A 14,232-nucleotide genomic window follows, 5' to 3' on the forward strand; every position below is an offset into this window, starting at 1 on the left:
CATGCATTTGGTTTACCATTAAAGTGAAGTGACTATATTAAAGAAATTATATAATGATCAAATCTTGTGTTTGTTAGATTAAAATTTGATATAGAGAAGTAGCAGTATGTATATATATATATATATTCGATTGCATATTAATACTCTATTTATTGTTTTTAATTTAATGCTTTTTAATTTGTTAATGTTGTTTTTGTGGTTTAACATGCCTAAAAGCAATTTCAAAGGTAGCAACTCTCATTCCAGTCAATTTCATTTAATAATATTTTAATGGGAGTGAAGATTTTAACTTAATTTCACGTCAAGTAATATGCATATCTCCCCTACAATCACATTATTATGGGCTTACTTATTCCAGTGGTAGCATAATCCTTCAAACTAACAATATGCTTTTTACAGGTTTCATATGTCATTTTCGTATGAGCCTTATGAGATAATAGTTGTGATTGTGGTTGTGGTTGTTCCCATGTTCAGAAACGACGCTTGCTTGTGGACGTGAAATATGTTCCAAGTTGTTGGTGTTTACGTTTAATTTTTATTATTATTTTTTTAATTGTAATTTTCAAAGGAGGTAAAGGAGGAGGAAATTCTTCGATGGGTTGAAACTTTGAAACCTGAAAGTGATTTATATGGACAAAATATTAGTTGGAGAACCATCGCAGCATTCACACATAATTCGTATGACCAGGAAAATCATGGGAATTGGGAAGTGACTCAGCTGCTTCCACTTTTTATATGAGCCGTGTAGGCCTCCGCGGTGCCGCGGTTTCATTTTTCCATATATTACTTAGATTTTGAAGCACGTAACGTTAAAATTATATAATATATTTTAATAAATATAAAAAATATATATATATATATATATATATAAATAATTAATTTTAACTTTTTTTTTAATTTCGGACATCAATTTAGTTATTGATGATGAATTAAAGTTGTATTAAAACAATAAAATAAATTTGATCTAATTCAATTTTGTCTTTACAATATTATTTTTTTATTTTTATTATTATCAATATCAATTTTTTTACCAAATTAAAATATTTTAAACTGTGCATATTTCTTATTTAAAATTTTGCTAATAATAATAATAATAATAATAATAATATTTTTTCTTTATAAATGTAAAAGATAATTGTCAATATATGGTATAATGCTAATTGTATATATTAATTTTTGGCAAAAACATAATTAAAAAAGACTAAATGGTAAAAAAATAAATAAAAATTTTTATATCAATATTAATTTTAATCAAAATTTTTAATTTTATTAATTTAATCATAAACTTTTTATATTTTCAATTTTTGCTTTAAGTTTAACTAAAAACAATTAAAATTATCGATTAATATTTTTTATTTTTCACCTATATTTTTATTTTAACTAATTACTTCTTATAAAATTTTATATTTAACTAAAGTTATAAATAAATATAATTTTAAATTTTAAATTTATATGAATTATAAAATTAAAAATTTTAAATTTACTCAAATATTAATATTAAATAATAAAAATATAATTATAATTAATTTAAAGCATGGAGGACATTTTTTGCAAAGCCAATATTCCCATCCGTTGCCACATTTATATACAATAATAAATAATATAAATAAATAATATAATATAATATAAATAAATAGACGTTGGTGATATGATTAATAAATATAAAAATATTTATATAAAAAATGTATTCAATTTTACTTAATAATAATAAAAAATATTATACCTACATTTTATAAAATGAAATTATTATTTATTATTAAAATCATTTACTCAATTCAATTAAAATAAAATTTAATTATTTGTTAGTCATAAGTTCAATTACATATTTAATAAACGAACAATCAACTTTAAATAGATAATATCAAAAGTTCATTAGATATTATTTTTTAAAAATTTTTAAATAATAATAATAATAAAAAAATATTAACAAAAGAGTATAATATTAAAATTTACTAAATTTTTAATAAATAAAATCATACTAGTTTAAAGTAATGTTTATAAAAAAAAAAAGAAAAAGCTGAAGAATGATATTTCATTAATACAATATTGATATATAAAGTAATATTTAAAATTTTGTTTAATAAATATAATAATAATTAATATAAATTTATTAATTAAATAATTAAAAATAATAATAAAATTAAATAATAAACAATAAATTGAATTCACATGGTTTAAAATTAAAATAGATAAAAATTTAAAAATTTAATTAGTAAAACAGAGACTTAAATATTCGTTTTAGTTTAAAAAATTAAACTAATTGAAAAAAAAAATGGAGTATCATATAAAAAATTCAAAATATATCATGTAAAAATTAAAATATTTATTTTAATTAATAAAATAAAAAAAAATAAAGATAGTAAAACTAAGAAATCTCAATGGGAGAAAATAATTATAACACTGTTATTAGAACGGTAAATTTGACTTTATTAAAAATAAAATTGTTCTAAAATTATTTTATTAATAATAATTAAATAATTTAAAATGTATTTGAAATTAAAATAAAAATTTAAAATAATATATATATATATATATATATATATATATATATATATATAGTTTAAGATAAAAATTAAAAAAGAAAAAGAAAAGAAATAATAGGAACAGTAAAAAAAGAAAATATTATTAGAAAAGGAAAAACGGCATATGAGCAACGCGCAAAAAGGCTCGTCAGCAAGTTTGTTTGGATAAGTGACAAGCATGTTCTACTAACCACGCATTAAAAAAAAAGAAAAGGCTAAAGAGGTCATTTTACTATTCTTTAGAACAGTAGGATAATAATGATGAGATCATAATCCCATAGTTTTATATAAAAATAAGAGAAATATTAGTAACTAACGTTGACTATTTCGCAAAACTATAGCGGGGACAAAATATTGCCAACAGAAATGGCCTTAAGCAAGGATTTTTGAACGCACAGTAATATACTATGGGAGTTAAACTTTCGCGCCAACAATAGAAGCAATTTAAAAAAAAAAAAAAAAAAAAAACACTATGGTCATCAATAAATGTTTCGTTGGGCAGGAAATGAATAGGAAAGTGGAGTTTCAATGACTCATTTGCCCCTGTAAGCTTCTTAATTTTCTCGATTTGTGCCGCGTCAGTGAAAAGTGAAAATTGTGCCGAAACTGCACTTTTTGTTGTTATTTTCCGAAACTGCCATTGCCTGAGTATTCAGAGTGTGGACCAGAGTGCATGTGAAATATCATTGAATAATCACAATTAAAGTATAATTAGGTATCCAGTTCCACGTGTGCTTGTTGATTTCTTCCCTCAGTGGACTAGAATTAAAATATTGTATAGGCAGATCCATCGTACGTAATCTTGGAAGACATCAAGAAAATGCTTGCAGCCAATTTTTAAACGGAAAAATACGTAACAAGAAACAATTGCATTCGTCCAAGGTCAGAAGAAATGATTTTTTTTTTTTTTCTACAATTCAAAATTGCTCACAACGAACCCGCTTGACACAATACCATGCAAAATATTTGAATATACAATTTAGTAAACTGGATGATAATTATTTTAATTAACTCTATTTATTGGAAATAAACATTCTATTCTATTTAGAATTTTGAATCTACTTTAATTATATTTTTCTCAATGAAATCACTTTAATAGAATTTTCTTAACTGAATTTTAATAAAATATATAATTCAGTCAATTGAGCATTAATTATTTTAATTAATTTTATCTATTAAAGATAAATATTTTATTTTATCCAATATTCTTAATCCTAATTTAATAGGATTTTCTTTAATTAAATCACTTTAATTAGATTTTCTAAATTGAATCCCAACAAAATTTTATTCAAATAGTATATAAAGGATTTAAACCTCAAGTATTTCATTTCCTCCTATTCAATATTATACACTTATTTTTATATTAACTCTAATTTTAGCGATTGCATAATTAAGCAATAAGAAATTCCAAATATATATATATATATCAAGTTATAATTAATCTTCTCTTGTTTTTCATGAGATTTTTTTTTATATTAATTATAAAAATGACGGCAGTTCTAATTACAAATTTAGTAGTTCCTTAAGGTCTAAGTAAATAAGAGTATGGTTGTTGGTGCATTATAGTAATTACAAAAATATATATTGACTTGATAAAACATTATACTTTGAACATAAGAGCATATTCAAAAGATTACACGTCCTTATAATATTTTTTTATAATCGAAGTCAACAGATTGTAAAAATATATTTTCCGAAGATATTATTTTAAATATTTTGAAAAATTAATTAATTATAATTAAAGAAATTGACTTTTTTTTTCCACGTCAAAACGACGGGAAAAAGCAGCTGGTTCAGTTATTACTATGAGCGTTGTCGTATTGAATTGATTTACATTTTTAAATTAGAGGTTGCTTTTGTTTCTCATGTATGGATGTTTGGATTTATTTATTAGACAAATACTATATAAAAAATGAAATGACAATTAGTAAAAGGCAATTAATGAGTTTGTTCTTTCTCTTTCACGAATGCGATAATCCAATGATGACTTTTTCAAAGTAAAATTTTTAAAATTTACTGCATATCACCATTTAACATCACTGTCTGCCAGAAAGGCTAATAGCCAAATCTCCATAATGAGACATTCGGGAGCGACTACTGGTTAATTAGTTATATTCATTAATTAATTAACCTTTAATCAATTTTCGAAGTATTAAAAAATTTAATTAATTAACCTTTTAATTCATTTTTAATCGAAATTTATTATTGAATTAGAATGCTACATATACAATTGGATTTTTCTCACTGAAATTTTTGCATTATTATTCACAAAAAATATATTTTTATAAATGAAATTGAATAACACAAATTACAAAACCCTATATATAAACCTGACTTTTTTACAAGTTAATAATATAAATTTGGTTCTAATCCTTAAAACAAAATTTATTTATTTTTTCTAATTTATTGAAATTAGGTTTTATTAGAATGTTCTGGTTCCTGGAAACTGAATGAGTTTGCATCTAATCTCAATAGATTTGCTTTCCTAAAAAAAAATTATATTTATTATAATTTTCACCTATGTTAATAAAAAAATTACTTAATTTTCTTTTTCTTAATTAATAAATTGATCTTCATCCGTCTCCATATATAATTAAGAAATTCCTCAACTAATTTTTAGCTGGTTTTCTTTCCTTTCTTAATAAATTAGCTTTCACCACCTTAATATGAAATTACTTAATTAATTTATTAACTAATTAATAAAAAGCATTTTTCTTTAATTGTTTTTATACATAAATGTAATTATAAAAAAATATTTTATTTCATTTTTAATTTTTTTTTCTTACCTATGTTAATAGAAAATTAATTTCTTGTATGCATGAGAATTATTATATAGTACAAGTAACCTAAAATTAATTTCAAATTTAACCATTCATTCTTAAAAGAAAATTAGAAGTTAACCATAATATCAATTTTTTTTTCTTTATAAATTTACAGCATACTATTTGAGTTAATATAATTTTGATATAGATAAAATAATTCATAAAAATAAGATATGGATCTTATTAACTAAAAAGATAAATATTTTAAATATGTTAATATATATTTAAATAATAGAATAATTAAAATTAAATATATAAAATAAAATTATTAATTATTATAAAAATATAAATATTTAAATCTATAAAAAAATACAATTTGAAAAAAAATAATATTCTTGAATATTATTTAATTTTATAATTTATGAGTGCTATTTTATTATTATCATTACTTTTACTCATTACAAAGTAAAGTTTATTCTAAAATTACTTAAAGAAAAAATTTAATTGATATACATAAATTAACTTATAATATATTTAAGTATAAATATTAAAAAATATATAAAACATGGGAAATTATACAATAATCCCGGTGTGTCATGTCATCAAGTGACGTGATACACCCAATCAACAATAATACGATACATCATATGTATTGTTTAATAAAAAAATTTTTTTTTGATAAATTTTTGACTCATTTTTTTATAGTTGATGTTTTATTATGTATTTAATTTAGTGTACCAAATCATATCTATATTTTGATTTCAGGGAGATTACACAATAATTTTTCATAAAATATAATTAAGAAATTAAATATAAAGAAAACCATTAATAATAACCATTTCCGAAGCATGGAGTTTGGCTAGTATTTGAGAATAGTACGTAAATCTCAACAAAAACAACCAGATCCGTAATTCTCTATCTTAAGTAATGGCTACATCAATTAACGGTTAATATATTCTTGGCTTTCCTACTCCCACGAAGTTCCTTGTTACGTCTTGAGTGGCATATTTCGTAATTTCAATGAGTTAGTTTGTTCTTTCTCTTTCACGAATGAGATAATACAACGATGACTTTTTCAAAGTAAACTGTTGAAAATTCTATAATATTGTGAAATAATCATGGATTTTTACACTAGTAATTTTCTTGATATCATCATTTAACATCGGTGTCTCCACAATAAGACTTTCGGAAGTGCATTAAATTTACTGTTTAAATAAAAACTTCAATGAATTTACAAAGTATTATAAAAAAAATTGTATTAATCTCTCTCTCAAGAAGCAAAAACAAATAAAAAAAAATTGTATTAACTTTTAATTCATTTTTAACCCTTCTTTCTCTCTCTCCATATCCATAAGATTTGCTTAAAACAAATATACTAAAATATATTTATAGTCTCACCTGAAGGTTCGGAGGGAGAAACTCACTCTCTGAGCGAGAAGTAAGGGTGGGGAGGCCACGGTATCAATAGAGACAAGACAAGGACTTAGCCTCAGAAAAAGCAACGGTGAGTTGCTGCTTTCTTAAGTATCGTTATTAATGGCTACTTCAATTCCAAACCAGGTCAGTATACTCTTGCTTTCCTGCTTCCAATAAGTGTCGCTGTTACTCCTTGAGTGGCACATTTCATAATTTTAACTAAAGCCAAGCCCGATTTATACCCCAGTCACTCTTACCACTTTACCCCTGAGCGTTCCAAGTCAGCACAGATTGTAAATTCCGGGAAATTCGGACCCGATTATTTTCCTATCAGCGTTCCCAATCTATCCCCAGGTGTTAACCATGAACCAGAAACGAACCATGAACCGCGCTTTTTAAAGCAGCTGGCCGTCTCATTAAACCAACAAAGCGTTGAGAGCTATGGAATTACAGAGAGGATTTCCTCTGCTATACCAGCAATTTAAAGCTCTATTGAAGAAGAACCTGTCGCTTTCATGGAGGAACAAGAGCGCCTCATTCCTCCAGTTGTTTTCATCCTTGTTCTTCATTTTCCTCCTCTTCTGCATTGAAAAAGCCATGAACGCTGCCAACTCCGACACCACGGCGTATAAGTCGGTACTCGATCCTCAGCCTCTGGTTTCGCCGCCGATCCCTCCCTGCGAGGACAAGTTCTACATTAAGAAGCCTTGCTTCGACTTTGTATGGAGCGGAAACTATAGCGATAGACTGAATCGTATTGTCAGTTCAATCATGGCAAATAATCCTGGCAGGGTGATTACGTCCAATAAGGTATGGCACAAGGAAATGAGAACTTGTTTGATAACAAATGAAGAAAAGAATCTTGTTTATAATTAAAGAAATTTCGTTTCATTGTTATTGCTGTCTATTGATGTGTTTTAGGAATGTCTAGTTTTGAATTTAAACAAATTCTAATGAGAAATGAGAAGCTTTACTGTGATGATGAATGATCATGGTGTAAGGTAGTACAATTTGACGGTTATTATTCGGAGTTTTGATTTGGTATGGAGCTTTACCTGTTTAGGTTTGTTAGTTTGCCATATTGATTTCTTTTTTCCTTTTATATTCGTTGGATTTTTTTTTTATCAGAATCATCTCTCTCTCTCTCTCTCTCTCTCACACACACACACACACACACAATTAACAGTTAAACAAGCTATGAACAGTATTTATATGGCTGTAGATAGTAGCTTTTCGAATAAGTTGCAACTTTAAATTTTCTATTAATTTTCTGAGAGTGTAAATAAACAAAACAAATTTTGAGGGTTTCAATCTTTTTAAAGAGAAAGAAGTATTCTGCTAGCACCAAATTCATAGTGCTTTTTTTTTTTTTTGGGTTAGGTTTTCTTTAGTTATTAGGTTAGTTATGATTAATCACGTCTTTGAGCAATATGTAGCTTTCTCTTCTTTTTCAAGTCCAAGTACCGATTTTATTTTCATGCCACTAAATTTCTTATCATTTAATAATTTCGTTTTGGTTGTTCCAAAAACTAGTTGGGAGAAAAAATCTGGCAAACTGAAAAACCAAACTTGATTTCTTAGACATAAACATCATCATGAAAACGCTCCTGTTTGCCTTTCAATGTACAGGTTAAATCATTCAGAACAACAGACGATGTAGACTTTTGGCTTTTGAATAATCCTATGCATTGCCCTGGAGCTCTGCATTTCAAAGATATAAATGCCACTGTTATCAGCTATGGCGTACAGACTAATTCTACCCGAGTTATGAATCGGGGGTATTCTGAAGATCCTACATTCAAATTTCAAATCCCACTTCAGATTGCAGCAGAGCGTGAAATTGCTCGGTCTATCATTGGAGGTGTGAAATGACACATCTACTTTTCTATATTTGATTTACTAATTATATATATTGTAACTCCACATATCCAGGCCCAAACTTTAGCTGGGTATTAAGGAATTTATTTGTGCTCTTTTGGTGAAATTTTGACATATATGAAGAGTCTTATTTATTCATTTGAATAAATATGTTTCTTATTTTGTTATTCTGGATAATCAGATCCAAACTTTAGCTGGGTAGTTGGACTTAAAGAATTTGCACACCCAGCAAAAAACAATTTCTCTGTGTTGGCTTCAATTGGACCAACTTTCTTTCTTGCGTTTGCCATGTTTGGGTTTGTGATGCAAATTGGATCTTTGGTGGTAGAGAAGGAACTCAAACTTCGCCAGGTTTGACTCTATCTTTATTTGACTTGAATAGCACTAAAAATTATAGCTACATAGCAAGGGTATCTCTCCCACATCTTAAAGATCTCCATTCCCCATCTGAGTGTTCCAGACCTGAGACCTCCAAGTTGGAATCTCAAGCTTTAGCTATTAAGTTGTGCCCTCAGGGACCTGAATTTCTAATATTGTTGATGTGTATTATTTATTTATCTTTTATCTGCTTCCACAGGCAATGAGTATGACAGGTCTTTATGAATCTGCTTATTGGTTCTCTTGGATCACATGGGAAGGAATACTTTCACTCGTATCATCACTTCTCCTTGTTCTTTTTGGAATGATGTTTCAGTTTGACATGTTCAAGAAAAACAATTTTGCAGTTGTGTTTCTTGTGTTCTATCTTTTTCAGCTCAATATGGTAAGACTACTCACTGTCTTCTGTGCAGTTTTCACTTATTTAATTTATGCTTATTCATACCAACTCTTTTCTGTTATTTTCTCACATTTGATGCCAGGTTGGTTTTGCGTTTTTGTTGTCAAACTTCATTAGCAAGTCATCTTCAGCCACAACAGTCGGTTTCTCGGTATTTATTGTTGGCTTTTTTACACAGGCAAGATTCCTCCTATGTATTATTAACCACTGTTTTAAAAACCAGACTGGACAACCCCATTGTATTGCGTGAGCCTTAAATCTGAGAGTATATTTGTCTGGTTGATATGTATCACCCATTTTAAGGGAAAAAAGGGGAGATACTCGTTTGACATGACAGTCAAACCTTCAACTAACTGATCAAGACTGGGTTTCTGAAAATTCTCCTTTTTTTTTTTTTTTTGGAGCTTGATTTATTATACAAGTCTTCTATTGGGCCCCTGCAGATGAATAGCACGAGTAAATAGAGTCCCCCCTCTACCCCCCTCTTTAAGGCCTAAAATAGAGTCAAAGTCAAATTCTTGATTTCATCTCTTTCCGCAGAATTTCAAATCAATCTCTTTGTCCTCACATGACTTACATTGATAATTAGCATTTAAATTGTTTCAATATTTTATTGGAGGTTGCTGTTTTATTTAAAAGAACAGGTTAAATTAAAGCCAGTTTGTCCTCACAGTAGAAAATGAAAGGAGATGTCTATTAAATAAAAAATATAGAACAAATATGAGTCATTGTACTTGTTATTATTTTTATTTTCATATTTGTTATTTTATATTTAATATATTTTTAACTTCATAAAGTCATCCGTAATCAGTTCAACTGAAATAATTGTTCCCTTGTTGTTGCAGATTGTTACCATATTTGGATTCCCATATGGTATCCATGTCGCTAGTATTCTACGAACTCTCTGGTCATTATTCCCACCCAATCTTCTTGGTATAGCTGTGAATTTGCTTGCTCAGGCAACTGCCACTCCTGAAGATGTTGGGATCAGCTGGAGTAGACGGTCAGAGTGTGTACGAGATGATAGTGCAGCAGACAAGTGTGTAATATCAATTGTATGTAAAAACTTTTAAAGCTCACTCATAAGAAGACACACACACATGCACAGACACTATCTTATTTTGAGCTCACTGTTTATTTTTTTTTAAAAAAAAAGGTAGATCAGGCCATTGACAAAATGATTTTCTACTTTTTCCCCTATAGTTTTCTTCTCTTTTCTATTGAAGTTAAGTTGAATTCGTCTCATTCAAGCTGATTGTAAATTGTATGTTGTTGACAGAATGATGTTTACTTATGGCTTACATCTACGTTCTTTGTCTGGTTTGTTTTGGCAATCTACTTCGACAATATAATTCCAAATGCATATGGTGTCAGAAAACCTATATTTTATTTCTTAAAGCCTGGGTATTGGACTGGAAAAGGTGGAAATAGAGTGGAAGGTTGGTGAGCTTTGAGTTCGGTCTGTTATCTGCATATCTCCTTAGCTAATATTCTGACTGTGTTTCCCCGTTTTTAATAGAGGGTGGCATTTGTAGTTGCATGGGTTCAGTCCCACAACAAGAGCATATTACTCCAGAAGATGAGGATGTGCTTGAAGAGGAAAATATTGTTAAACAAGAAGCAAAAGATGGCTTAGTCAATCCAGAGGTTGCAGTTCAGGTACGTGGACTTGCAAAGGTATATGCTGGGACTACGAAGATTGGTTGTTGTAAATGCAAGAAAACTTCACCTTACCATGCTCTCAAGGTAAGCAACATCTTTTCAACTCAATTGTCTAGTTACTTTAAGAATGTACACAAACCTCCTTTTTTCCTTTGGCTCTTTTAATTATGTTGTTTGGACACAGCTCATTAAGAATTACCTGCAGGGCTTATGGATGAACTTTGCAAAGGATCAGTTATTTTGTCTCCTTGGACCAAATGGCGCTGGAAAAACTACCGCAATCAATTGTTTGACAGGCTTAACACCTGTGACCAGTGGAGATGGTATTATGCTCATTTGTTTCCTTGTTTATCAATCACAATTAAATTGGAAATGGGGATAAGGTCAACAGAAAAATAATAACTTCATGCACTGACTTGTTGACAGCTTTGATTTATGGATATTCCATTCGGAGCCCTGTTGGCATGTCCAACATTCGAAGAATCATAGGAGTTTGTCCCCAGGTGAAATATCTATGAGTATGCATGCACACACATTTGTTTGTGCAGATTTTGTCTTTCTTTATGTTTGTTATTGTGTCTATTTACAGACTAGTTTTTTCATCCTTTTACAGTTTGACATCCTTTGGGATGCATTATCTGGTGCAGAGCATCTCCATCTCTTTGCTAGCATTAAAGGCCTACCCCCAGATTCAATAAATTTGGTATGTGCTAATTACTTAGTGAACTTGGAAAGATGTTGTCATAATGCTTTCTTTCAAATGATAGTTTGAAGATTAATTGTGCTTTGACCATATTTTGCTTTTGCGGTTATTTATACTTCTGTTGAGTGTAGGTTGCTGAGGAATCATTAGCAGAGGTAAGACTCACTGAGGCAGCTAAAGTGAGAACCAGGAGTTACAGTGGAGGAATGAGACGCCGGCTCAGTGTTGCAATAGCACTTATTGGGAACCCAAAGTTGGTCATTCTAGACGAACCGGTATGAAGAATGGAATATTTTGAATTGTGCTTGCATGTTTGATCTAATTGTAGATGCATGTTTGTTAATTTCAATTAGTAATCTGCAGACTACTGGTATGGATCCAATATCGAGAAGACATGTCTGGGATATAATACAGAATGCAAAGAAAGGTCGTTCCATTGTCCTGACAACACATTCAATGGAAGAAGCTGACATTCTAAGTGATCGCATAGGAATTATGGCCAAGGGTAGGCTCCGATGCATCGGAACATCAATCAGGTTGAAGTCGAGATTCGGTACCGGTTTCATCACTAATGTGAGCTTTATTGAAAGCAATGCTGAACAATCTCCTCCAAATGCATCCGTGGATCTTTCCAATCAACACGAGGATGTAAAGCAGTTTTTCAAATATGTATGTTGATGACTAACATGGTTGAAAAGTCTCTATACTTTCAGAGTGCTCTATTTCTGACTCGGGTAATGTCTTGACAGCATTTGGATGTAATGCCAGCAGAGGAGACCAAATCCTACCTGACTTTTGTCATTCCCCATGATAGGGAGAAGCTTTTAACGGTAAGCATTTTTGAAATTCCTATTTTGTTTTCTTATTATTGTAACAGTGTCACTGTCACCTTCACGGCTTATATGTGCTATGTTGGCTTATATATGTCAAGTTGAAAGTAGGTTGATGGAAGAAATTGGTTATTTATATACATAATACGGTGGAAAATGGCAATTGCTGTGAACTAAAGATGCATTAGTGTGTATCATCTCAAAAAAAAAAAAGGGGGTTTGGGGGGGGTGGTTTGCGGGGCGTGGTGGCATTGGAGAAGAAAGAAGATACACTAGTGTATGGATTTAGCCTGCTAATTTAATAAAGCACACAGTTTATCCTTCCTGCAAATTACTTTGTCTTGCTGAAAAAAGATCACTTTGTTCAGAGACAAAGTATACACTTTGTTTTGGTTTGTGCAGAGACAAAGTATACTCTTTTTAAGGGAATTGCATTTTCTATAATTTAATCTGCTCGTTTCACTATTTACTTACAACAAAGGAGCAGGCCTGTTGGTCATTTTCTTTAATATACTCGCTCTTCAAATCTTCAATAAAAGCAATAAAATAGATATCCTGAATCTTCAATAATTGAAACAAATGTGGCTCTAAGAGTAACAGAGTCCTAGTAGCTGTAGAACTCTAGTTTGACCTTAAAGCCATTGAAGAGTACAGTCACAAACATTTTCAGCCCCCTTTTTTTACAAGTTTTATTTGTCATTTAAATCTTAAAACAGAGATTTTTTTCGGAGCTTCAAGATAGAGAAAGAGAATTTGCTATAGCCGATATCCAAATTGGCCTTGCAACGCTTGAAGAAGTTTTCTTAAATATTGCCAAGCAGGCAGAGCTAGAAAGTGCTGCAGCTGAGGGGAGGTTGGTTACTTTGACCTTAACATCTGGAGCCTCAGTTCAGGTAGGCACGATTTATTTTGAAGTTATATATATATATATATATATATATATATATATATATATATATATATATATATATATATATATTATCAAGCTACTTAGTAGGAAAAACAAAATCAAGTCTAAATTTGACTCTTTTATTTGCTGCCTAAAATGAAAATGTAGATACCTATAGGAGCTAGATTTGTTGGGATTCCGGGAACACAATCTCCAGAGAATCCTAGAGGCATAATGGTTGAAGTATACTGGGAGCAAGATGATTCCGGTTCTCTGTGCATTTCTGGTCACTCTGCTGAAATGCCTCTGCCTCTTAACGTTCAACAATTTATTTCTGCATCACAGCCACGTTCTAATATAAATTTCCTCCGCCGGGGTAAAGAACCAGTTTATGGAATCATGATCGATCCGAATCAGATTAGTCCTAGTAATTATTAACAATCATAAACTCTTATTTATTCTATTATTCTACACCTCTCTGATTTAGCGGTATTAGTCGATAGCTTTTTCTTTGGCTATTTGTATAGGACTTGATATTTGAATAGTTCAAAATAATATCTCTATTTCCCTTCTGGTATTTCATGGGAGTTGTAGAGAGAATTAAATATATACATCCATTAATTAAACTCAAAATGTGATAATCTCCAACGTGGAGGCAAAATATAAAATTTTAATGACCACCCAATAATGATCATTGCCATGTCAAACATCAGAAGGAATGAGAACCAGAAGAACGCAGATCTCTGAAAACCCTGTCCACATTTCAATACTTGAATTTAAGCGGAAACAACG

At 29.5% G+C, this 14,232-nt stretch overlaps 1 protein-coding gene across 1 annotated transcript; it reads left to right on the plus strand.

The window, feature by feature from the left end:
• Positions 1–7,024: 7,024 nt before the first annotated feature.
• On the plus strand, positions 7,025–14,017 carry LOC110660419 (ABC transporter A family member 2). The gene is made up of 16 exons (XM_021818747.2): positions 7,025–7,510; positions 8,330–8,561; positions 8,760–8,929; positions 9,156–9,341; positions 9,439–9,534; positions 10,202–10,411; positions 10,636–10,795; positions 10,876–11,102; positions 11,224–11,341; positions 11,445–11,521; positions 11,632–11,721; positions 11,853–11,996; positions 12,085–12,390; positions 12,471–12,551; positions 13,268–13,444; positions 13,609–14,017. The coding sequence occupies exons 1-16, from the start codon at positions 7,142–7,144 to the stop codon at positions 13,876–13,878; spliced, it is 2,913 nt and encodes a 970-aa protein (XP_021674439.2). The 5' UTR covers positions 7,025–7,141; the 3' UTR covers positions 13,879–14,017.
• Positions 14,018–14,232: the final 215 nt, after the last annotated feature.

This window comes from Hevea brasiliensis, chromosome 13, assembly GCF_030052815.1.
Source record: "Hevea brasiliensis isolate MT/VB/25A 57/8 chromosome 13, ASM3005281v1, whole genome shotgun sequence".
In the NCBI taxonomy this organism is placed as follows: domain Eukaryota; kingdom Viridiplantae; phylum Streptophyta; class Magnoliopsida; order Malpighiales; family Euphorbiaceae; genus Hevea; species Hevea brasiliensis.

Coding starts and splice junctions, on each gene's coding strand:
- LOC110660419 (XM_021818747.2), top strand. CDS start 7,142: ATGGAATTACAGAGAGGATTTCCTCTGCTATACCAGCAATTTAAAGCT. Junction 7,511..8,329: donor GGGTGATTACGTCCAATAAG/GTATGGCACAAG, acceptor TTCAATGTACAG/GTTAAATCATTCAGAACAAC. Junction 11,997..12,084: donor TGGTCATTCTAGACGAACCG/GTATGAAGAATG, acceptor AGTAATCTGCAG/ACTACTGGTATGGATCCAAT.